The sequence below is a fragment of the Pipistrellus hanaki genome, assembly GCF_964339955.1.
Source record: "Pipistrellus hanaki genome assembly, chromosome: 3".
NCBI lineage: Eukaryota > Metazoa > Chordata > Mammalia > Chiroptera > Vespertilionidae > Pipistrellus > Pipistrellus hanaki.
Genome location: NC_140505.1, coordinates 187,578,852 through 187,599,726, shown reverse-complemented (window position 1 = coordinate 187,599,726; position 20,875 = coordinate 187,578,852). Strand labels below are relative to the sequence as shown.

Sequence of the window (20,875 nt, the reverse complement as noted above, 5' to 3'; positions counted from 1 at the left end):
GACTGTGAAGCCGGGGGAGGGAGGAGACGGAGCGGAGGCAGCGAAGCTCAGGGCTGCTGAACCGCCGAGAGCTCTACACAGGCAAGCGTGGCCGATTCTAATTAACGTGTTAAACAGCCACAGCACAGGCAGCAAAGCCAGCCGTCTGACTGCGGCCCAGGGCTCAGCCGTCCTCCCAGCAGGAGCCCTCACTCCCCGGGTTCCAGGCCTCTGCCAGCCTCTCACTCCAAAAGCCGCCTGGGAGGGCTTGGGTCTCCCATGTGAGGGCAGGGGGGTCACCACACCTGGGCAGGCCTGGCCAGTGAGGGGCTGCTGCCTGCTGGGCTGGGACCGGCCTTTTCTGCCTCTGATGTCCCCTCCCCGCCTCAGGTGTTTGAGGGGCTGCCCTGGGTTGGGGGGCTGGCAGGAGGCCTGGCTCCCAGGGGCGGCCGACGGAGGGCCCTGCCTCGGGCCCAGGCAGACTGTGGGCTGCACCCTTCCAGAGGCCGAGCCCGGCTCCTGGAGGCCAGAGGGGGCAGGCCGGCCGGTCAGCTGAAGCCCAAGGCCCAGGCCTGGTCCCTGCCAGCCAGGCAGCGGCACAGCCAGCGTGGCTCCGGGTCAAACCCGGGCTGCTGGCCTGGGCCCCTCGCCGTTCACAGGGTCTGGGGGGCACCGGAGTGTGCAGGCACCCTGAGCCGGTCTTCCGGTGACGCAGCCCGGACACAGCAGGGGATGAACTTCCCACCAAGACAAAGGCCGTGCGTGTGAGACTTTATTTGGTGTGACACTCGGTGCCCGAGCCCGGGCCCCGAGCAGCGAGAAGGTGCAGGACGCGGCCCTGGGTGTGGGCCCAGCCGGAGCCCTCAAAGCCGGTGCTGACCTGGGCGGAGCCCCCGGCAGACGCACAGGTGTGGTGGCCACAAGGTGTGGGGCTACCCCCGCCCCACGGGCCATCCGGCGGCAGCCACAGTCCTCGGGGACAGGCCTCATTCCGCCAGCCTCCGGCCGCCTCGCCGGCCCGGGTTGTCCCTCCAGACGCAGTAGTTGAGTGCGGCGGCGAAGGCCAGCCAGGCCAGGTACGGGTAGAGCAGCCGAGCGGCCCGCGGGCTCACCCGGTGCCAGGCCACGGTGGTGGCCGCCGCCAGCCCGCCCGTCAGCAGGAGGTCCACCAGGGCCTGTGGAGACACGGGGGACGGGGTCTGAGGCTCAGGGTACCCACAGGGGTGCCTGTCCCAGCTGCCCACCCACGGAGCAGTCTCTCCATCCCACCCCTGCATGGCCCGGCCAGGCCCTCCCCAGCTCTCCGCCTCAGTTTCCCCACATGGAGCACAGCAACAGCTGCCTCTGCCTGACCCGCACCACGTGCGGGGCGCACGGTACCAGGGGCAATAGGGTTGTCCTCCACGTGGGCCTCTAAACCGGAGCCCCAGCCTGTCCGGCTCCCGCGCTGGAGGAAAGCAGCCCCGGAGGCCCCACCAGAGGGCGCTGGCCCCTAAGGCTGCTGACGGGATGCGGCTGTGAGCTGGACACCGCCTGCCCCTGCCTGTGGGCCCCGGGACCCGTCTGGGTGGTGAGGCCCATGTCCACCCAAGGAGGCCCACCCTCTGCAGCCCATCGCCAGGGGCCGGGGGCACTTACCACACCCATCTGCCGGTAGCCAAAAAAGATGGGGGGCCACGCCCAGTTCAGGGTCAGCTGCCCCGCGTACAGGCCCAGGGGGACCACCGCCTCCTCCGTGAAGCCCCCCAGCTCTCTCCAGACCAGGTAGGAGCCGTACCTGAAACAGAGGCTGTGGTCAGGGAGTAGCGGGGAGAGGCCAGGCAGGTCTGACCTCCAGGGTGGCACGGCGATGGCTCAGGCCGCCCTGCCGCTGACGGCTGTGTGGCCTCAGGGAAGTTGCCTGACCTCTCTGGGCCTTCATTTCCCACAGGGTTGCTGTGAGGACTCAAGTTAGCACACTGGCCGTGCTTGGGGCAGTGCCGGGCACAGGGGCAGTCTAAGTATTTACCGTTATTATCGGTATCGGTGCCATGAAGGAAGCCCATGTGGCTCCCAGCCCTGCCGAGGCACTGCGCAGGATACGGGGACATTTGGGCTGGGCCTTGCAGGGTGAGTAGGAGTTTGCGCTTGGCAGTGCCTACGGGAGCCTCACGGGGCAGGGTTACAGGAACAAGACGTGTGTGCCGTGTCAGGGTCTCCATGGTAGAGGGAGGCCAAGAAGGACTGCGGAGGCCTGGAGGCCAGAGCAAGCTGAGGCAGAGCGAGGGAGCAGGACGCAGGGAGCGCTGGGAGCCTGACGGGCTGGGGGGGGAGAGGGCAGTGACAGCCGGGTTTCAGGGACTGTCTTCACCAGATCTCTGGGGCACCCAGCCCAGCCTCTGCTACCTGCCCAGAACCCGCATGGAGGGAACATTCCAGAAGATGGGCAGAAAGCTGTCTGCACCTTCTGCATGCAGTTCCGACTGTGGCCACCAGGGGGAGACCACACGCAGCACTTCCTTGCACCACAGCGATTCCCAGGGTCTAGTCCAGGGCCTCCCGCAGGGCCCCGCACTCCAGCACCAAACGGAATCCCGGCACATGGCAGCCACTGAGACTGCGGTGCTACTGCTGCCACGGGCATCGGAAGCCTCCGCGCTGCCCACACATGAACTTTGCCCGCGGAGCCAGCCTCAGCCTGGAGTTGTGAAAACAGCCAGGATGCCAGCGTGGAGTTGAGCCATCCGGCCCGCCCCTCCCGAGAAGCCCGCAGGGGAGGGCTGGTGGTGCAATCCCGGCCCGCCGCCCTCCCCCCTCCCCGGCAGAGGAGGCCCGGAACCGAGCCAGAGCCGCTGCCCAGCAGCACCGCCAGCCCTGCCAGCGGGGCCCGCCCGCCCCGGGCGCACTCACCCCATGGCCGAGTAGAGCGAGCCCCAGATGGGGGCCAGCGCCCAGCGGGGCGGGTGCCAGGAGGGCTTCTGCAGGCTGGCGTACCAGCGGAGGCCCTCCCCGCGGGCGTGGTAGGAGCTCAGGAAGCCGCCCAGGCTGGGCGCCAGCGTGAGGCCCACGGCGGGCACCCAGGGCGGGGCCATCGCGGCTCTGTGCTGTCCGGAAGCTCTGAAAGAGAAACCCGGCCGGTGAGAGGACCTACTGTGCGCAGCCCGGGTCAGGCCTGCCGCCCCCTTCGGTGTCAGCAAAGGCCCTGGGCGGACCTAGCACCGGCCCCTCCTCACTCACATAGCGCCCGACGGAGGGAAGAGGGGAGGACTGGCCTCGGGCGCCAGTGAACACACTGCCACCCAAACGCCTCCTGCACCCAGAGACTCCCTCCCTGCAGGGCCTCCCCGGTGCCCGTCCCCCGCGGGCTCCCCCAGCCCCTGCCAGCACCAGTCCTGGTTCTCGCCTCGGCCCAGGGTCTCCAGATGGGGAGCCCTCCGCTCTGCACCTCAGTCAGGCCAGCATGGCCCCACCACCAAGCAGGCGTCCCAGCCTCACCCCCTTCCCCACCAGGCCGAGTGCCAGCCGGGGGCCTGGGAGGCCTGTGCCAGTCCACACCCCCTGCTTTAGGTTCTAGAACTTCTCATTCACTCATCCGACGGCTGGGAGCAGACGGCTTGGCTCACTCCTGGCTCCCACGGGCTCACAGGCAAAGCACTCAAACTCTTGGGGCCGCCCTCAGTTTTTCCCTCTGACAAATGGAACATCTACCCGGCACACCTAAAATCCCCTTCCCTTCCTGAGAGCCACAGGACACCCGAGGGGGACAGGGGAGGGGGACACCAGAGGGGGATGCAGGAGGGGGACACTGGAGGGGGGCAGGGGAGAGGGACACCAGAGGGGGACGCAGGAGGGGGGATGCGAGGGGTCCAGAGAAGGACACGGCCAGCCGGCAGGTTGGCCCGGAGGGGGCGGGAGGGGGCAGATGCAGGGGAGAGGCCGGATAATTATAAAACTGAATAATCAGACAACCGCCATCTTTACAGGAAGCAGACCATGTGAGTGTGCACAGTGAAAACGGTAACAAACACACAAAGATGTCGTCATCCTGAAACCAAGACTTTCCTGGCAGCAGCGGTGTGGCCCCTGCCTGAGCGTAGGCCTCGGTCCGGCCTGGGCTGGTGCTCTGCCAGGTCTGCCTGCGGTGCCCCACCGGGCCCAGGAGGCCCCGGGGCGGTTCATTACCCCCCCCCCCCCCATCGTCTCTGTGAGCATTATTGGTTTTTTTAAAAATGAGAGAAAGTTCATTGAGGAAGTCAGAGACAGAGGGTGAGCCAGCCGGGCTGCGCAGACTCAGGAAGCGATTAAGAAGCCAAGGAGGAAAAAAAAAAAAAAAGAAGCCAAGGAGGCCCTCAGGGCTCAGGAGAGGGACCAGCGTGTGTGTGTGTGTGTGTGTGTGTGTGTGTGTGTGTGTGTGTGAGAGAGAGAGAGAGAGAGAGAGAGAGAGGGAAAGAGAGAGAGAGGGAGGGAGGGAGGAAGGGAGGGAGAGAGAGAGGGAGAGAACACGCCAGTGAACCTTAATTTTGAAGGAACAGAGTGTTGGGCTCCCGGCGGGGCCCAGCTCTGCCCTCGGCGGCCGGACCCCTCCCTCTGGGCCTCCGTCTTCTCGCTGTGGAGTGGGGACAGTCCGGGTCCCTGCCCAATGCGCGGCCCGGGGCTGGGCTGCCACCCGGAGAAGCTGCGATCGCCCGCCCTGCAGAGCAGTTCCAGGGTGACTGCCCGGTGCCCGGCTCCTCAGGGCCTGCAGCCGGGCCTCCGGGGACCGGCTTCTCAGCAGCACCATGTTGTCACGGCTCCACAATGCAGCCTGTCCACACGTCTCCCCGGGGAGCATGCACCCTGACACGCACCCAGCGCTTGCCTAAGCAACCCCACACAAACCCACACGGGTGCCAGCCAGCGGCCTGGCCTGGAGCCACCTCCCAAGCCCCCACCAGGGGGTGGCTTTCCTGTGGCCGAAGCGACAGAGCAGGGTGAGAGCCAGAGTGCCTGCGGCCCCCCCCCCGCCCCCGCAGCCCCTTCAGGGCCAGGCTGTTTGGTCCCGGGCCGAGGGGTCAGAGGGTCAGGGGGTCAGGGGTCGCACTCAGGGAGCCCAGATGCCCCGCGGGGAGAGGCCTCTGGAGGCTGCCTGGCCCCTGAGTCACCGGGGGGACCACACGCTGAGTCACGCTGGCAGGCTGGCAGGCGGCGGGGCTGTGGCCTGGAACCCGCTCTGGACGGGCCCAGGGGCCGCCAGGAAGCACCTCTGGCCGGGAGGGGGGCAGAGGGGCAAAGCCACCCCCATTCTGCCTCTGGAGACGGTGACTGAGAACCCAGGCCTCGGCTTTGCCTCCAAGGGGCCCGGTGACCCCGGGCTCAGCCTCCCCTGTGTAGGGGCCGGGAGAGGCTCAGCTCAGAGAGGACCGGACGGTGCGGGCTGTGGGTACCGGTGTTGGCCACTCGCCCCATTTCCTCCACGGAGCCCACCCCAGGCCGAGAAAACGACTGGCTGACCCTGGACCCGCCGGGGACGTGCTGCACGGAGGCCCCGCCCACGGCCTGGGCACTCACGGGGACCCTCCAACCCAGGCTGCCCAGGGCCTGGGCCCCTGGGAATGCCAGCAGGTGCTGGCGAGAGGGGAGGGGCTACTGAGGGGAGGGTTGCTGGCAGGGGAGGGGCTACTGGAGGGGTGGGGCTACTGGAGGGGGTGGAACTGCTGGAGGGGAGGGGCTACTGGAGGGGAGGGGCTACTGGAGGGGTGGAACTGCTGGAGGGGAGGGGCTACTGGGGGAGGGGCTACTGGAGGGGTGGGGCTGCTGGAGGGGGTGGAACTGCTGGAGGGGAGGGGCTACTGGAGGGGAGGGGCTACTGAGGGGAGAGGCTGCTGGCAGGGGAGGGGCTACTAGAGGGGCTATTGGTGGGGGATGGGCTACTGGAGGGGAAGGGGCTACTGGAGGGGTGGGGCTACTGGAGGGGAGGAGCTACTGGCAGGGGAGGAGCTATTAGAGGGAGGAGCTATTGGTGGGGGATGGGCTACTGGAGGGGTGGAGCTGCTGGAGGGTGGGGCTACTAGAGGGAGGGGCTATTGGTGGGGGATGGGCTACTGGAGGGGTGGGGCTGTTGGAGGGTGGCTACTGGAGGAGTGGGGCTACTAGAGGGGGAGGGGCTACTGATGGGGCGGGGCTGCTGGAGGGTGGGGCTGGCGGAGGGGCTGACAGAGGGCCAGGCTGGACTCATGGCTCGCTTACTCTTCTCAGAGCCGCTGGGCCTGAGCCACACGCCCCTGGGCCTCCGTGTGGATCCTCACTATTCCCGCCATCCAGAAGAGGAAACTGAGGCACGGGGCATCACAGGACTGTGGGGTCTGTGCACCTCCACCCCCTGAGCTGGGACTCTGCAGGCCTGAGCTCTGGGCCACAGGCCCACTCACACGCTGTGCCCCCTCCCCTCCCACCCTTCCCATCTGGACATGGCACTTCAGCCGGTGTCACCCCACCTCCCTCCTGACTGCTCCGCCCACCGACCTGCCAGCACCAAGGCCTCCCTCGGGGCCAGCCCAGCCCCTCAGAGCCTCGGGGCCAGCCGCAGTTACAGGATCTGAGCCTTCCCTGCCCGGGCACCCTGGAGGCTCCCTCTGGGGTGGGAGCCGCCATCCGGAGGCCTCTGATGGGGCCTCTTCTCTCCCTCCCTGGCTCACAGCTCCTTTCCCACCAGGGGACAAGCTCCACTCCCTCGGAGAAGCTGAGGGAGGAGCTGACGCCTGTCTCCTCCTGCCCTGCGGGGCCCCAGTCTGTCCCACAGAGACACAGCCCTCAGCCCACAGCCTGGTGAGAGCCTGCTGTGCGGGCACCTCTGCCACCCCCTCCCTGCCCGCGGCCTGGGCTCCTGAACCTGGAGAGGCCCAGCCCCGCTCCTGCAGCCCCCCGGAGCACGTGGCTGGTGCCAGGTACCTGGCCCGGGGCACCCACATGCCTGGGCAGGCCAGCGGGAGGGGCTTGCCGCCCAGAGCAGCCCACGGCATCTGCCAGCACACACACACACACACACACACACACACCCGCCCCAGCGCTCCGCAGGGCTCACCGGCCGCAGTTCCCTCTCTGGCGGGTGTGCCCAGGGGACTGGCCGGTCAGCACGTCCAGGCACTGGCACCTGAGCACTGGGATGGGGGCTGAGGACCGGGTTCTAGGTTCTGAGGCCGCTGGCGTCTTACCTGGCTTTGGGGCAAAGCTCCCCAGTGTGGCCTGGGCTTCCTCCCCTAGAAAGGGCGTCCCACCCGCCCTGCCTGGCTGCTCACAGGAGTGGGCGGGAGAGGGGGGTGTCCCCCCCTCCCGGGGCTCTGCTTCCCCCGGGACAGGCCCCGGGCTGGGCGGAGGGGCGGAGGTGGGGCGGGACGGGGCGGAGCTGCCCAAGTGAGAGAGAGAGAGAGAGAGAGAGAGAGAGAGAGAGAGAGAGAGAGAGAGACACACACACACACACAGGTCTGGTCTCCCCATCGCCGGCCGCCGCCCCAGTGACTTGCAGCCCAGCTCCCAGTGCAGCCCTCGGCCTCCCCTCGGGTCCTGCCACCTTCGGCCTCAGTTTCCCCCTTGGGATCGCACCCTCGAGGGCCCCCTGGCTCGGTTCCCGGCGCCCCATCCCCACTCACCAGCGACGAGGACCTGCTGGGGAAGGGAGCGGCTCAGCGGGAAGTGGCGGCGAAGTCAGCCCGGCCCCACCCGGGAGGGAGGCTCCGCCCGCCCCGCCCGGCTGGCGGGGAGCCCGCCCCGCCCACTCCGGCCAAAAAGCTCCCTCCTCTCCGCGGTGCCGGCGGGAAGCGCTCTGCTCCCGCCACCAGCAGGCTCCTCCTCCCTCCGCACCGGTCCCCCAGCTGAGTCCCAAGCAGGTCGCTTCTCGTGAGCCTCACCTTTCCCATCTGTAAAATGGGTCAGCAGAGAGGGCCTCAGAGAGGGTCAGTGCATCCCTGATGGCAACGCCCGAGCCCCCACCTACACAGCAGCCCGGCCCACCGTCTGCGGAGGCGGCCTCACCCTCCTCCTGGCACAGCCGTCTGGCTGGGTCCTGGCCTCCATGTCCTGGTCTGTAGGGTGGGCGCAGGCGTGGGGCTGATGACGCCCAGAAGGCAGGCCTTGCGGAGCCGTGGTGCCCGGTGAGTGGAGGCTGCAGGCTCGAAGCCCAGAGGTGCCCCAGTTTGCCAGGGCCGCCCCGATGGCACCCGCAGGTCCAGCCCCGGGCCTGGGCACCCCTCGCCATCTGACGCCGCTTTCTCGCTGCAGCCGGGCTGACCTGGGTGGCAGAGCCGGAGCCTCAGGCTCACAACCGCCCCCCCTGTCCTGGGGGGACGTGAGCTGCACCCCTCTCAGGGGCTCAGGGGGGCTCCGGGGCCCAGGTCCGACTTCCCGGGCCTGGCATTTTGTCCCGTGGGCACTCCACCTTTGACTGCTCTGGCATAAGGACAAGTATAATCCAGCTGGACCCCACCCACCTCTTCCTTCGGTTTTAAAGGAACTAAGGCATTTGCCCAGGCCCCGCGCCTCCGCTCAGAGCTGCCAGCCTCGCCCTCCCCTGCCAGAGGGTTGGCCCAGGGACCCGCCTCCCGCCCCCAGGAGACCGTGGGGAAGCGGGTGGCTCCCCTCCAGCCTCGCCCTGCAGCGTGCAGGCGCCAGGCCCTCGGCGCCCGGAAGGCAGAGCTGCCCCCGCAGGCCAGAGGGAGGGCTGGGCACAAACCCCAGGCCCTGCCCTCGGGTTAACAGCCCGGCTCAGGGGAGCCTGCAGCTCCCAGGACCCACTGAGTCTGGGCTTGGCCTGCACGTCCGTCGTCCTGCCTGCATGCCTCCTCGACTCCCGCCTCCCTCCCCTCCAACCCAGCGGCCCCACTGCACCTGGCAGCAGCCACAGCCCTCGCTGGCCCCAGCTCCCTTCCATGCCCTTCCTCTGCCCAGAACCCTCCGTGGCTCCCACTGCCTCAGGAGCCAGCCCAAGCCGTGTGCCCGGCACTTCCGGCCCTGCCACGCTGGGGTCAAGCGGGCTGCCCACCCTTCCCGCCTCCCTGCCTGAGTGCCACCCCCTCCCCCTCCCTTTTCCCTCCCCCTCCCCTCCCCCTCCCCACCCCCCTCCCCACCCCCTCCCCTTCCCCCTCCCCCTCCCCTGGTGTCTCCACCTGTCCAAGACTGACTGCTCTCCAGTGTCACCCCAGGAAGCCCTTCCAGAACCCCAACTCTGCACCCTCCCCTCCAGTGGGCCGTGACCTCTGAACTCCACAGCACTGAGCATGGGAGTGTCCTTGGGCAGCTGTCATGTGCCAGCCTCGAGGGACATATCCATCGAGCACCTGGCTGCCAGACACCCGGCTAAGAATTCAAAGGTGGGCTGAAACCGGTTTGGCTCAGTGGATAGAGCATCGGTCTGGGACTGAAAGGTCCCAGGTTCGATTCTGGTCAATGGCATGTACCTTGGCTGCGGACACATCCCCAGTAGGGGGTGTACAAGAGGCAGCTGATCGGTGATTCTCTCTCATCAATGTTTCCAACTCTCTATCCCTCTCTCTTCCTCTCTGTAAAAAATCAATAAAATATATTAAAAAAAAAAAAAAAAAAGAATTCAAAGGTGGAGGTGTTTGCCCCTGGGCGTCATGACGACGGGGTCTCCCAGCCGCCGCAGAGCTGATGAGAGGCTGAGACGATTCTGTGCTTCAAGCCTTTGCGTGCAATCCTTTTTGTTCTTCCTGGGAGGTTTTGTTTTTTTAAAAAACATTTTTATTGACTTCAGAGAGGAAGGGAGAGGGAGAGAGAGAGATAGGAACATCAATGATGAGAATCACTGATTGGCTGCCTCCTGCACGCCCCCCACTTGGGATGTGCCTGCAACCCAGACATGTGCCCTTGACCAGAATCGAACCCGGGACCTCTCAGTCCGCAGGCCGATGCTCTATCCACTGAACCACACCAGCCAGAGCTTCCTGGGAGGTTTAAGATGTTTGCCTCCAAAGTCCTGACATTTCACACTCCCTGTGCATCTCATTCCATCCGTCATGCCAACATGCAGGGCCCCCTTCGCCCAGGAAACCCAGGCCCTCTGTTCTCCAGGAAAGAAATAGAAACTCTGACTTTCTTCCCTCCGTTTCTCACTTCTCTTTCTGGAACCCCTGACGCGGTGCCCTGGCCCCCCTGGCTGTCTTCTCGCTTCTTTTAGCTCCTGCTTCTCTCGTTTGGTTCTTCCGTGGCTTCACCTCCTGAGGTCTCCTCGGCTCTCTCCCTGGCCTTCTCTGGATTCTCCCGTCTGTTCCCCTGTTCTTCGTTCCCAGGGTCTCCTTTGTGTTTCCGGAATGCTATTTTCTACTGTCACTTCCTGTTCCTTTTTCATGGAGGCAGCGTCTTCTCTTACTTCCATGGTCGTTTTCTTTGGACTCTGAGCCCTATGTGGTTTTTGTTTTGTTTGTAAGAGGATTTCCTTGCCAGAAGCCAATCATTGTCTTAATAATAGAGAGCTGTGGACAGGGAATTCTGAGGGTGGTCAACCTGAATTGCTGGGATTCAGGAATCTGTATTTTAACAACTCCACCAGGTGATTCTCATCATGAGAGAAGTTTGGGAAACACTGCTGAGTCTAAAAGGGTCAGAGCTAATGACTAGACATTGGTAGCTGAAGCAGCCCCCACCTGTTAATCCTACATCCACTGATTGGCTTTTATTGGCGTTTCCTGTCCAGGGCAGACGGGTGTATCCCATCATTTTAATCTTAATAAAAGGGATGGAAAAGCCAGAGCGAGTAGGAGTCCTCCCACTGGAGTTGGGCTACCGCCTGGCCCCCATTTCCCAAATTAACTTTTCCAGAGTCTCTTCATTTGTGTGCGGCCGTCTCCAGACCGGAACCCTGAATCACGGACGTAAAAGGGGCTTCCACATTTCCCCAGAGGCCACGAGTCTTCGATGGCTGCTCACAATTAGGAAAGAAAAGGAGGAGAATAAGTCAGTGGATGGTATTTGCTGGTTTAGCTTCACTTTAAGTTGAACTTGGTGGGCCATTTGGGAACTTCCTGGACTGTCAGTACCATCAGGATCTTCATCTTGGACTGGCCAGATTCCCCAAGGTCCTCCGGGCCCTTGCTGGAGGGGAGGGGTCTGCTCCAGGGTTCCAGGAGCTCCATGGGGAGAACACTGGTGGCCATCCCTCATCCAGCTTTCGGCGGAGTGCCCACATCCACCCTGCCCCTGGCATGCCGGCTCATCTCTGGGTGTTTGCTAGAATGGGGGAGGGGCGTCACTCAGTGGCTAGCGAGAAGGAGGGATCCAAAGATCTAACTGTTCCCCAAAGACCCCTCCAATGGTTCTCTTTACTTTATCTTGTACCTCAGGTTTAGAAGCAGCCTGCTTGCTACCAGCTCCTACTCTCCGCTGTCGTATGGATAAGGGTTGATCCTCAGCTCCAGGCCGGAGGGATTGGGCTGCCTGGGGGCCGCCAAAGCAGGTCACACTGGTCTGCCCGCTTCCCGGCTCAGGGTGCTGGGGGCCCTGTCCTGCTGTCCCTGTCCCCGTGGACTGATGTCTTCACAGACTCCCTGGGCTGGGGATTTATGGGCTTCCCGAGGCTCCATTCCTGACTCCACCTGAGACGCTCCTCCACGTCTTTCATGATCACAGCAGTGTGTGAGATTCGCCATAACTCCCTTAACTCATCTCCTCGCGTGGGGCATGCAGCTTATTCACACCTTTTCCTTGTCAAAAGCAAGGCTGTCACAATGTCCCAGGAGTTAGGGCTTTAATTCTCAGGACAAACTCACTGGAGATTTTCTGACATCATTCTACCTCAGTCTTTCTCATTATGAGGTGTGTAGTGAGTGTGAGTGTGTCTGTGTGTGTGTGTGTGGTGTGAGTGTGTGTGTGTAGTGAGTGAGTGTGTATGTAGTATGTGTGTGTGTGTAGTGAGTGTGTATGTAGTGTGTGTGTGTGTGTGTGTGTGTGTGGTGTGTGTGTTTAGTGAGTGTGTGTAGTGTGTGAGTGTGTGTGTGTGGTGTGAGTGTGTGTATGTAGTATGTGTGTGTAGTGTGTGTGTGTGGTGTGTGTGTGTGTGTGTGGTGTGTGTGTGTGTTTAGTGAGTGAGTGTGTGTAGTGTGTGAGTGTGTGTGTGCGGTGTGTGTGTGTGTAGTGTGTGTGTGTAGTGTGTGGTGAGTGTGTAGTGAGTGTGTGTAGTGTGTGATGTGTGTGTGTGTGTGTGGTGTGTGTGTGTAGTGAGTGAGTGTGTGTGTGTGTGTGTGTGTGTGTGTAGTGTGTGTGTGTGTGTCCTGAGCTCCTTAGAAGGGGTGGGCAGGAAATGAGAGAGAATCGAAGGGGGTGGTGTATGTATGTATGTGATTAGGGTGAGATTTAGAGACAGACTCTGTTTGACCCAGCCTCACACCAGCACTCAGAAGCCAGGGAACCCCAGTTTCCATTCCTCTTCTGTCACCCACTCTTAGAGCCTTTGTCTCCGCCCCCATAAACGGAGGCTAACAGTACCTATTCGTCACAGTGTAGCTGTGAGACAGTAAATGAGTGAATGTCTGAAAAACATCCAGGGCTTCGTTCGGTGGGACACATATTTATTGGGTGTTTATTACGGGCTGGGCCCCGGGTCTGGTGTGTGGGACACATTATACAAGAGAGCCGTTCCCTGCTTACCGCCCAGGGCAGCGGGGAGAATCCAGTAAGTGCGGAGTCAAAGAATGTGCAGGCGTTTCGAGCACTTTCTAGGCAGAAAGGGTGACTCTTGCTTTGCTAGTGCTGTTTACTCAATAAATACTTAGAGGGCTCGTGGTGGTGCAAGGGCGCGGTTTCGTCTTTTCCGTGGGGTTGAAGTCAGACACCCGCACGCAGCAGCCAAGAGTCACAAACAGGGCCGGAACCAGGAACTGGCGGAACCTTTCTTCCCGCCCCGGTGCCCGGTCCGCCCGGGCGGAAATGCGTCACGGACCGCGCCGCCGCAGTCGTACGTACGTCGGTCGCCGGGGTAACGCTCGTGGGGCCGGTTCCTCAGCATGAGCGTCCGCGTGGCGCGGGCCCTGGGGGCCTGGGGCTGGGGCGCGGGCGGCCGCCGCGGCGCCTCGGGCTTCCGGCCGCCGCCGCCGAGCGCCGTGGACGTGGCCGAGCTGCTGCGAGATGCGACCACGGCGGAGGAGGGGGCGCCCCGGCAGCCCGCGGCGCGGCGGCCGCCCGGCCAGTGCTCCGTGCTGCTCTTCCCGGGCCAGGGCAGCCAGGAGGTGGGCATGGGCCGCGGGCTGCTGCGCTACCCGCGCGTCCGCGAGCTCTACGCCGCCGCGCGCCGCGTGCTGGGCTACGACCTGCTGGAGCTGAGCCTGCGCGGCCCGCAGGCGGCGCTGGACCGCACGGCGCACTGCCAGCCCGCCGTCTTCGTGGCCTCGCTGGCCGCCGTGGAGAAGCTGCAGCACCTGCAGCCCGCGGTGAGGCCCGCGGGGACGCCGGGCTGGTCTGAGGGCCCCTTCCGCGCCAGGCGCCCGAGACACAGCCGTACACACACACCAAGGCCCCCTGCCCCGAGGGAGCTTGCATGCAGGGGAGGGAGGCAGGTGGTGGGGATAGTGCGCCGTGCACATTACAGAGCGTCTTGAAGAGAAGGGTTGCAGGAAGGAACGTAGAGCAGGGGCTGGGATGCGGTTTTACATGGTCCTGAGCAGTGTGAGTACTGAGTTTGGGAGGGTGAAACGTCGTCCGGAAAGATCATTGACAGTACGTCTGAGGGTGTCACTTCACTTGCAGGTGCGACTTGATTGCTGTTTATTATTTAACTATCAAGTCAGTAAGTGTTGCCCTGCCAGCGGGGCTCAGTGGTTGAGCATCGACCTATGAATCAGAAGGTCACAGGTTCAGTCCTGCTCAGGGCACATGCCCAGGTTGTGGGCTCGATCCCCTGTGTGGGACTTGCAGGAGGCAGCTAATCAGTGATTCTCATCATTGATGATTCTATCCCTCTCTCCCTCTCCCTTCCTCTCTGAAATTAAAAAAAAAAAAGACAGTAAGTGTTCCCCTAGCTGGTTTGGCTCCTTGGATAGAGCTTCCGCCTGCAGACTGAAGGTTCGAACGGAACTCGGTCGGGGTGTGTGCGGGAGGCAACCAATCGATGGGTCTCTCTCACATTGATGTTTCTCACTTTCTCTCTCTCACTCACTCCTAAAAACCAATGGAAAAGTATTCTTAGATGAGGATTAACCACCACAACAAAAAGCCCAAGGAGACAGTAAATGTAAAGCTAGCACTTTAGACCTTCACTCCATCTCATCCTCACAACCGTGTGAGGAAAGCGCTGTTAGGTTGTGGATGAGGAAAGGAAGCAGCGGGGTGGTCCTGTTGAGCTGTGATGACAATCAGAGGGCTTACCCATTAATCCACGCACTTCTCTCAGCGGCCTGGGGCCGGGTCTGCCCCTTCCTCGCTTCCCGGAGGGGACAACAGGCTCGGAAAGGTTAGGGAGCTATCCCAAGCCAAGAATCAAATCCAACGCCGTGTGACCCCAGAAGTCCTCCTTTCCCTTCTGTGCTCAGCTCCCTCCGGCCTGGGAGGCGGCCCAGGGCCGGGGCCAGAGTTGGAGGCAGAGCTGTGCCTCGGGGTCAGCCTGGGGCCTTCGCCGCAGGGAAGCCCCTCACCATGACGGCCAGGTCAGCGAGTGTCCTCTCGGAGCTGGAGCCCCGGCCCGCCCAGCCCGGCTCCGCAGCCACCGCCGCTCCCCAGAGAGAGCCTGCCCCCCCGCAGGCCTCAAGCTCTCCTGTCCGTCCTGCAGGTCATTGAGAACTGCGTGGCCGCGGCCGGCTTCAGTGTGGGAGAGTTCGCAGCCCTAGTGTTTGCCGGAGCCCTGGAATTCTCGGAAGGTATGGAGCGGGCTCTGGTGTGGCGCAGGGTGTCGTCTTGCTGGGCTCCCTAGAGATAAGGGTGACAGGAGCATACAGATAGGGGTGAGATTGAAACCGAGGGCTGGACTGCTCCTTGATTCTCGTTTAAGCTGGGAGAAAGGGTTCTCCTTTCTTTCTGTAATCTGGGATCTGCCTGCTTGACCGTCTTCCCCGCTGTCCTGTGCCTTCTCCGTCCTTCCTTCAGTGCCTGTCACGTGGTAGACACTCAGTACAACTCATTGATTGAAAAGGAGGAAGTGAATGTTAGATCTTGAGTTTCACTTCCTAAGAGTTTTGCATCTAGTGAAAAGATAGACAGTTTTGTTCGCAGTTGGCCACTCTGACCTCGGTGCCTGGCCCGGGGCATGCTGCGTGCAAACAGGAATCTGAGTGGGAGCAGTGGCAAAGGACTCGAATAGTCATTCCCCAAAGAAGGTATACAAATGGCCAGTACGTACACGAGATGTGCCGCATTGCTCATCACTGGGGAAATGCAAATCAAAACCACACTGAGCCGGCTGGGGGGCTCAGCTGCTGGGCATCGACCCATGAGCCAGGCGTTTACAGTTTGATTCTGAGTCAGGGCACGTGCTTGGTTTTCGGGCTCAGTCCCCATTAGGGGGCGTGCAGGAGGCAGCCAATCAGTGATTCTCTCTCATCGTTGATATCTCTGTCTCTCCCTCTCCTTTCCTTTCTGAAATAAAAAAAAAAAAGCGTATTTTAATAAAGCAACAGACCACAATGAGATACTTCACATCCACTAGGATGGCTTTTTAAATTTTTTTTTTCATTTACTTTATTTTAATATATATATTTTTTTATTTCAGAAAGGAAGGGAGAGAGAGCTTGAAACATCAATGATGAGAAAGAATCACTGAACGGCTACCTCCTGCACGCCCCCTACTGGGGGATCGAGCCTGCAACCTGGGCATGTGCCCTTGACTGAAATCAAACCTGGGAGTCTTCAGTCCGCAGGCTGGCCAGGGCTCCACCAGGACGGCTTTAATTTACAACATCAGTGACAAATAGGAAAAGAATGAGTGTTGGCAAGGGTGTGGAAATAGGAGCCTTCCACGGTGCAGTAACAGTAAAACGGTGCAGCCGTGTGGAGAAGCAGAATCACCATGAGAGCCAGGAGTCGTTCCGGAGTCTGTACCTAAGATGAAAACGTGTGTACCCAGGAAGACGTGTACACAGATGTGTCTAACAGCCAAAAGGCGGGAGCAGTACAAATGTCCATCTTCCGATGAGCGGATGAGCTAATCATGTATCTGTTGGAATCTTAGCAGTGAAGCACTGACACAGGCTGCAGCATGGATGGACCTCAAACACGTGCTCCGTGAGGAGCCACATGGTCACATACTGTGTGATCCTTGCGTGAGAAAGGTCCAGAGACAACAGATTAGAGGTTACTGGGCGTGGAGGGAAGGCAAGATCACCCCTGGTCAGACCCTACACCAAGCCAGCCTCCAGGAGGACAGCCCTGCCTCCTGTGACAGTGGTACATCTCAGTGATATGGCCGGTAACAGATGCCAGCATCAGCACCTCAACACGCCATGCGGAGCTGGTGCCGGTGCCGTGTCCCACGCCTGAGCGCCCCTCCCTCTCACGTACGCTGATTCCCATGCACTTCTCTCCGCCAGGTCTGTACGCGGTGAAGATCCGGGCCGAGGCAATGCAGGAAGCCTCGGAGGCCGTCCCCAGTGGGATGCTGTCCGTCCTCGGCCGGCCCCAGACCAAGTTCACGTCCGCCTGCCTGGAAGCCCGGGAGCACTGCCGGACGCTGGGCATAGAGGACCCAGTGTGTGAGGTGGCCAACTACCTCTTCCCGGACTGCAGGGTGATCTCGGGACACCTGGAGGTGGGTGCTGACGGGGGAGCTCACAGGCCCTGGCCCAGGAGGTGGGGTCCTGCGCCCGTGGGCCCCAGCGGCCCAGGGGGGCTCTGCCAGCGTGGTCTGGGGAGGTGGGTGAGGGCCGGAGTGTGGGCCAAAGGCTGGTGCCACCCCCGCTTCACACGTACAGGCAGGGGCCCTGAGCAAACCGCCAGCCCACCTGTGTGGCTGAGGGCTGGCCAGATGGGCGCCAGGGCCTCCCTACAGAACGTTCTGGGCTGCTCAGTCTTGCTGTGCTGCTTCCTTAGAGGGGAGAGCCGCTTCCTGCTGGGCTGCCCCGCCCGCCCTGCTCGCTCTCAGATGTCTGTTTCTGCACCGAGTTAACCCTCCCGCACGTCCCTCCATTCGCCGCTTCCCCCCGACGGCACTTGCGAGCAGCTCCTCCGTAACAGGCGCTGAGGGCCGTGGCTGAGGAGCGAGGTCCTGCCATCGAAGGAGGCCGCTGGGAGCGGGGAAGCCAGGCCCAGGGCACACCCAGTTCAGAGCCAGGGTTCAAGGGCAGGCTGTCCACCAGCGGGCCTGCGGAGGTGACGCCGGACGGCATTGCCTGGAGGAGATGGGTGCTGGGGATTGGGTGCCCTCCTGCCTCGGGCTGAGTGCAGACAGGAACCGGAGGGAGGGCTGCGGGCGCAGGGCACTGTCACAGCCTTGTCCGGTCCTCCCGGCCAGGCCTTGCTCTGCAGCGGGAAGTGGAGGCCGAGGACAAGTGCTTGGAGGTCAGGGAGGCTGCAGCCGGTCTCGAGTGCTTTCCTGCACTTGACCGCGAGGGCTTCCTCTCAGGCCTTGCCAGCAGCCGGTGTCCCGTGTCTCCTCAGTCAGTGAGAGCCAGCAGGTCCCTCTGGGACAGATGGGGAGGGGATGTTGTCATGAAGCTGGCTGCTCGTTCCCTTGAACAACCCTGCAGGGTGGGCCAGGCGGACCCCACCCCGGGGGCCTCTTCCTCGCAGGCTCCCGGGCAGGTGGGCATTGCCCGGTGGCCCCGGAGCCCCAGGTGTGACTTTCCGGTTCTGTTGGAAGTGCCAGGGCCTTCAACCCAGGATGTAAGACCCTGGGCACCTCTGCTGGACCAGCGCTGTCCGGAGCGCCGGCCACAGGGGAGCCTGCTGGGCCCGCGCTGGGACCCACCTGGGACTCGAGTTGGAGGATCAGAGTCTCCGTGGAAAGCTCTGTGGGACCCACTGAAATGAGGAGGGTCCACACGGGGTGGTGCGGTGAGCACGTTCTGGCACGGGCTGTGATGGGCCGTGCCCGCCGCTGCGCCTTCTCCGAGCTCTGCCTGGCTCACCCCTCCGCCCGTCCCTGCAGGCGCTGCAGTTCCTCCAGAAGAACGCCTCCAGGTTCCACTTCCGCCGCACCAAGATGCTGCCGGTCAGCGGGGCCTTCCACACCCGCCTCATGGAGCCCGCGGTGGAGCCCCTGGCGCAGGCCCTCAAGGCCATCGGCGTGAAGATGCCGCTGGTCTCCGTGCACGCCAACGCCAGCGGGAGCCGGTACCGGCACCCCGAGCACATCCGGCAGCTGCTGGCGGAGCAGGTGGTCTCCCCGGTGAAGTGGGAGCAGACGATGCACGCCTTGTACGAGCGGAAGAGAGGCTCCGACTTCCCCCGGACCTTCGAGGTGGGGCCCGGGCGGCAGCTGGGCGCCATCCTGCGGAGCTGCAACCTGCAGGCCTGGAAGTCCTACAGCCACGTGGGCGTGCTCGAGGCCGACGAGGCCGCGGAGGCCGCGGACCAGGGCCAGGAGGGTCTCCGGTGACCACGGGGTGGGGTGGGGGCGCGGGGGCGGAGCCATCCTGGCGTCCCCGGAGGCTGTGCCTGCTGCTCCCTGTCCAGTCTCCTCCTGCCAGTGATGGGGAGGGACTGTGTGACCACAGAAGCACATAAAGTGAGTATTTATACAGCACAGTCCGTGTCTCCTCCAAACGTGTTTGGATGCTGTGCCGCTTATGTGAAGGGACTGCTGAGCTTTGTCCCGTTGAGCCTCGATTGCTGTTGGTGTCACTGGGAGGAACGGGCCTCCAGGCCAGTTGGCTGTGAGGACCCGCTGCCCTACAGTGGGAGCTGCTGTGCTGGAGACACCCGTATGGAGCAGGACTTGCTCCCGTGGGGCTTTGGTGCTCACTGAGTCTGCTCTCTGGGTGTGTTGCTTGTGGATGTGTAGTTGTAATGTGGTGTGATCTGAAGCTGTCCACTGGTTCTAGTCTCTGCCCCGATGCCAGACAGTCCAGTTCCTCCCTGTATGTCTGGGTCCCCCAGGGCCTTACCTCCCGGCATTGGGGTCCAGAGGAAGCAGGACCTTGTAAGTTCAGTTCATGCGCTGGCCCTTTAAGAGGAACAGCTGGTTCTCCAGCAGCCTGTGCCACTGCGCCCCAATCCCTGCTGGTTTTCACAGCCTGTGGTTATGGGGACCTCTCTTCCCAGCTCTGGGAGCCTTGCTCCTCACAGGGGCCTCCGCAGAGACAGTCTCCCTCCTGGTCAGAGGCGGCATACGGTGCCGGGCCAGCCCGTTCGGTGCCTCCGCCCCTCCTGCCAGTGCTTTCTCATAGGACTTCTTTCAGCCGGCTTCCGGGTGGTTCCAAATGCTGGGTTCTGGTTTAGTGTAATGCCGATGTGGTTGTAGGAGGCGGGAGCACCGGCGGCGTTTACCTATGCTGCCGTCCCGGTTCTCTCCTGGGAGGTTTTCACCCATCAGGCAGTGGGCAAGCCTCCTGGGAATGAAGCCTGTTTGTCACACGTTGCTGATGTGCGGGCTCTTCAGATCCTGGATGGGGCTGCTGGTGTTTCATTCCAGTGTCTCAGCAGGCCCTGCTGGCCCAGCCCCCCGTGGGAACCCCAGCTTGTGGGCAGCTGTGCCGGCTCCTGGCCAGTGACCCCCAAACACACCGTCTCCACAGCCCTGGCCGAGAGCCACTGCGCATGTCGACTGAAGAACCAGTTGGTTTTTTGTTTTTTTTTAATATCTTTTTACTGATTTCAGAGAGGAGGAGAGAGGGAGAGAAACATCAATGATGAGAGAGAATCATGGATCAGCTGCCTCCAGCACAATCCACACTGAGGATCGAGCCTGCAAACTGAGCAGGTACCCTGACCGGGAATCGAACCATGATTGATGCTCAACCTCTGAGCCACACCAGCTGGGCAAGAATATGTAGAAATTCTCAAACATTCACAAAGAACTTTATTATTACTTTTTAAAATATTTTATTGATTTTTAAAAATAGATATCTTATTGATTTTTTTACAGAGAGGAAGAGAGAGGGAGAGAGAGTTAGAAACATCAATGAGAGAGAAGCATCAAACAGCTGCCTCTTGCACACCACCTACTGGGGATGTGCCCGCAACCAAGATACATGCCCTTGATCTGGATTGAACCTGGGACCTTTCAGTCTGCAGACCGACGCTCTATCCACTGAGCCAAACCGGTCAGGGCTAGAACTTTATTATTTTTAAGTAATTGCCAGTTCTGCTGGAATCCCCTCTGCGGATTGCTGAGCAGCGCCATCAGGCGACCAGCTCCTAGGCGGGGTGCACTGCCGGCAGGGAGGGGTCCGAGGTCCCTTCAGCCCCAGGATGTCCCACAAGAGGGAGTGCGGTGTGTGGAGGAGCAGATGCACCGGCCTGCTGCGCCTCCTGGAGGTGCCCTGGCTCTGCGCATGCTCTAGCCACTGGGGGAGCCGAACAGCCAGCGAGAGGCAGTGGCACAGGAGGGACCCCGAGGGTGTGGCGAGAACCTCCACCCGAGTCCTGGGTGGGGTGGTGGGCCTCGCCCTGCCCCTGCCAGCTGGATCTGGAGGAGACGGGGTGGGGGGCGCTGGGGGAGCCCACGTACTCCTTGGAGGGCCGGCAGCCAGTCCCCCGCCCTGGGGACTCACACCATCTTCGTGCGGTGTCCCTCCATCTTTGGGTCCCCTGGCTCCCCGGTCTGCCTGGATTGGGCGCCGCCCTCCTGCCTGGCAGGAGCAGGGTGCCCTGGGCACCCCTCTGAGCCTCCATCTCGCCTCATCTCCAGAAATCCTGACCAGACCAGGGGCCGTGTTCAAAGGCCCCCAAATGGAAGATGAGGGGACCCCTCCTGGCCCCACAGCCTCCGCCTCAGGCCCCGGGGTGGGGGTCGTGTCCACCCGGGACGCGCCCAGCCTGATGGAGCTGCTGCGGGGCTTGGGGGCAC

The 20,875-nt window shown here is 62.5% G+C and overlaps 3 protein-coding genes across 5 annotated transcripts in view; 2 read left to right on the top strand and 1 right to left on the bottom strand.

Annotated features, from left to right (window-relative positions):
• Nucleotides 1–20,875, top strand: part of PARVB (parvin beta) — a 303,345-nt gene that overhangs the window by 241,295 nt on the left and 41,175 nt on the right.
• Nucleotides 739–7,708, bottom strand: TSPO (translocator protein). 2 transcript variants are annotated; one of them, XM_084878190.1, is made up of 4 exons: nt 7,584–7,708; nt 2,869–3,075; nt 1,618–1,756; nt 739–1,154 (listed from the first exon to the last, which is right to left on the bottom strand). In XM_084878190.1, exons 2-4 carry the CDS (start codon nt 3,048–3,050, stop codon nt 966–968), a joined length of 510 nt encoding a protein of 169 aa, XP_084734316.1. In that variant the 5' UTR covers nt 3,051–3,075; nt 7,584–7,708; the 3' UTR covers nt 739–965. The 2 variants fall into 2 exon arrangements, with proteins under 2 accessions (XP_084734316.1, XP_084734317.1); XM_084878191.1 differs by lacking the exon at nt 7,584–7,708 and adding an exon at nt 7,149–7,268.
• On the top strand, nt 12,896–18,643 carry MCAT (malonyl-CoA-acyl carrier protein transacylase). 2 transcript variants are annotated; one of them, XM_084877689.1, is made up of 4 exons: nt 12,896–13,169; nt 14,705–14,792; nt 16,458–16,675; nt 18,014–18,643. In XM_084877689.1, the coding sequence occupies exons 1-4, from the start codon at nt 12,948–12,950 to the stop codon at nt 18,461–18,463; spliced, it is 978 nt and encodes a 325-aa protein (XP_084733815.1). In that variant the 5' UTR covers nt 12,896–12,947; the 3' UTR covers nt 18,464–18,643. The 2 variants fall into 2 exon arrangements, with proteins under 2 accessions (XP_084733815.1, XP_084733814.1); XM_084877688.1 differs by having other exon boundaries at nt 12,896–13,370; nt 18,014–18,642.

What these genes read in the sequence shown, in the direction of transcription:
- TSPO (XM_084878190.1), bottom strand. Translation starts at nt 3,050, where the DNA reads ATGGCCCCGCCCTGGGTGCCCGCCGTGGGCCTCACGCTGGCGCCCAGC. An exon ending in TCGCTCTACTCGGCCATGGG is followed by an intron (nt 1,757 to 2,868) that starts GTGAGTGCGCCC and finishes CCTCTGTTTCAG; the next exon opens with GTACGGCTCCTACCTGGTCT. An exon ending in GCTACCGGCAGATGGGTGTG is followed by an intron (nt 1,155 to 1,617) that starts GTAAGTGCCCCC and finishes GTGTCTCCACAG; the next exon opens with GCCCTGGTGGACCTCCTGCT.
- MCAT (XM_084877688.1), top strand. Translation starts at nt 12,948, where the DNA reads ATGAGCGTCCGCGTGGCGCGGGCCCTGGGGGCCTGGGGCTGGGGCGCG. An exon ending in TGCAGCACCTGCAGCCCGCG is followed by an intron (nt 13,371 to 14,704) that starts GTGAGGCCCGCG and finishes TCCGTCCTGCAG; the next exon opens with GTCATTGAGAACTGCGTGGC. An exon ending in TGATCTCGGGACACCTGGAG is followed by an intron (nt 16,676 to 18,013) that starts GTGGGTGCTGAC and finishes CCGTCCCTGCAG; the next exon opens with GCGCTGCAGTTCCTCCAGAA.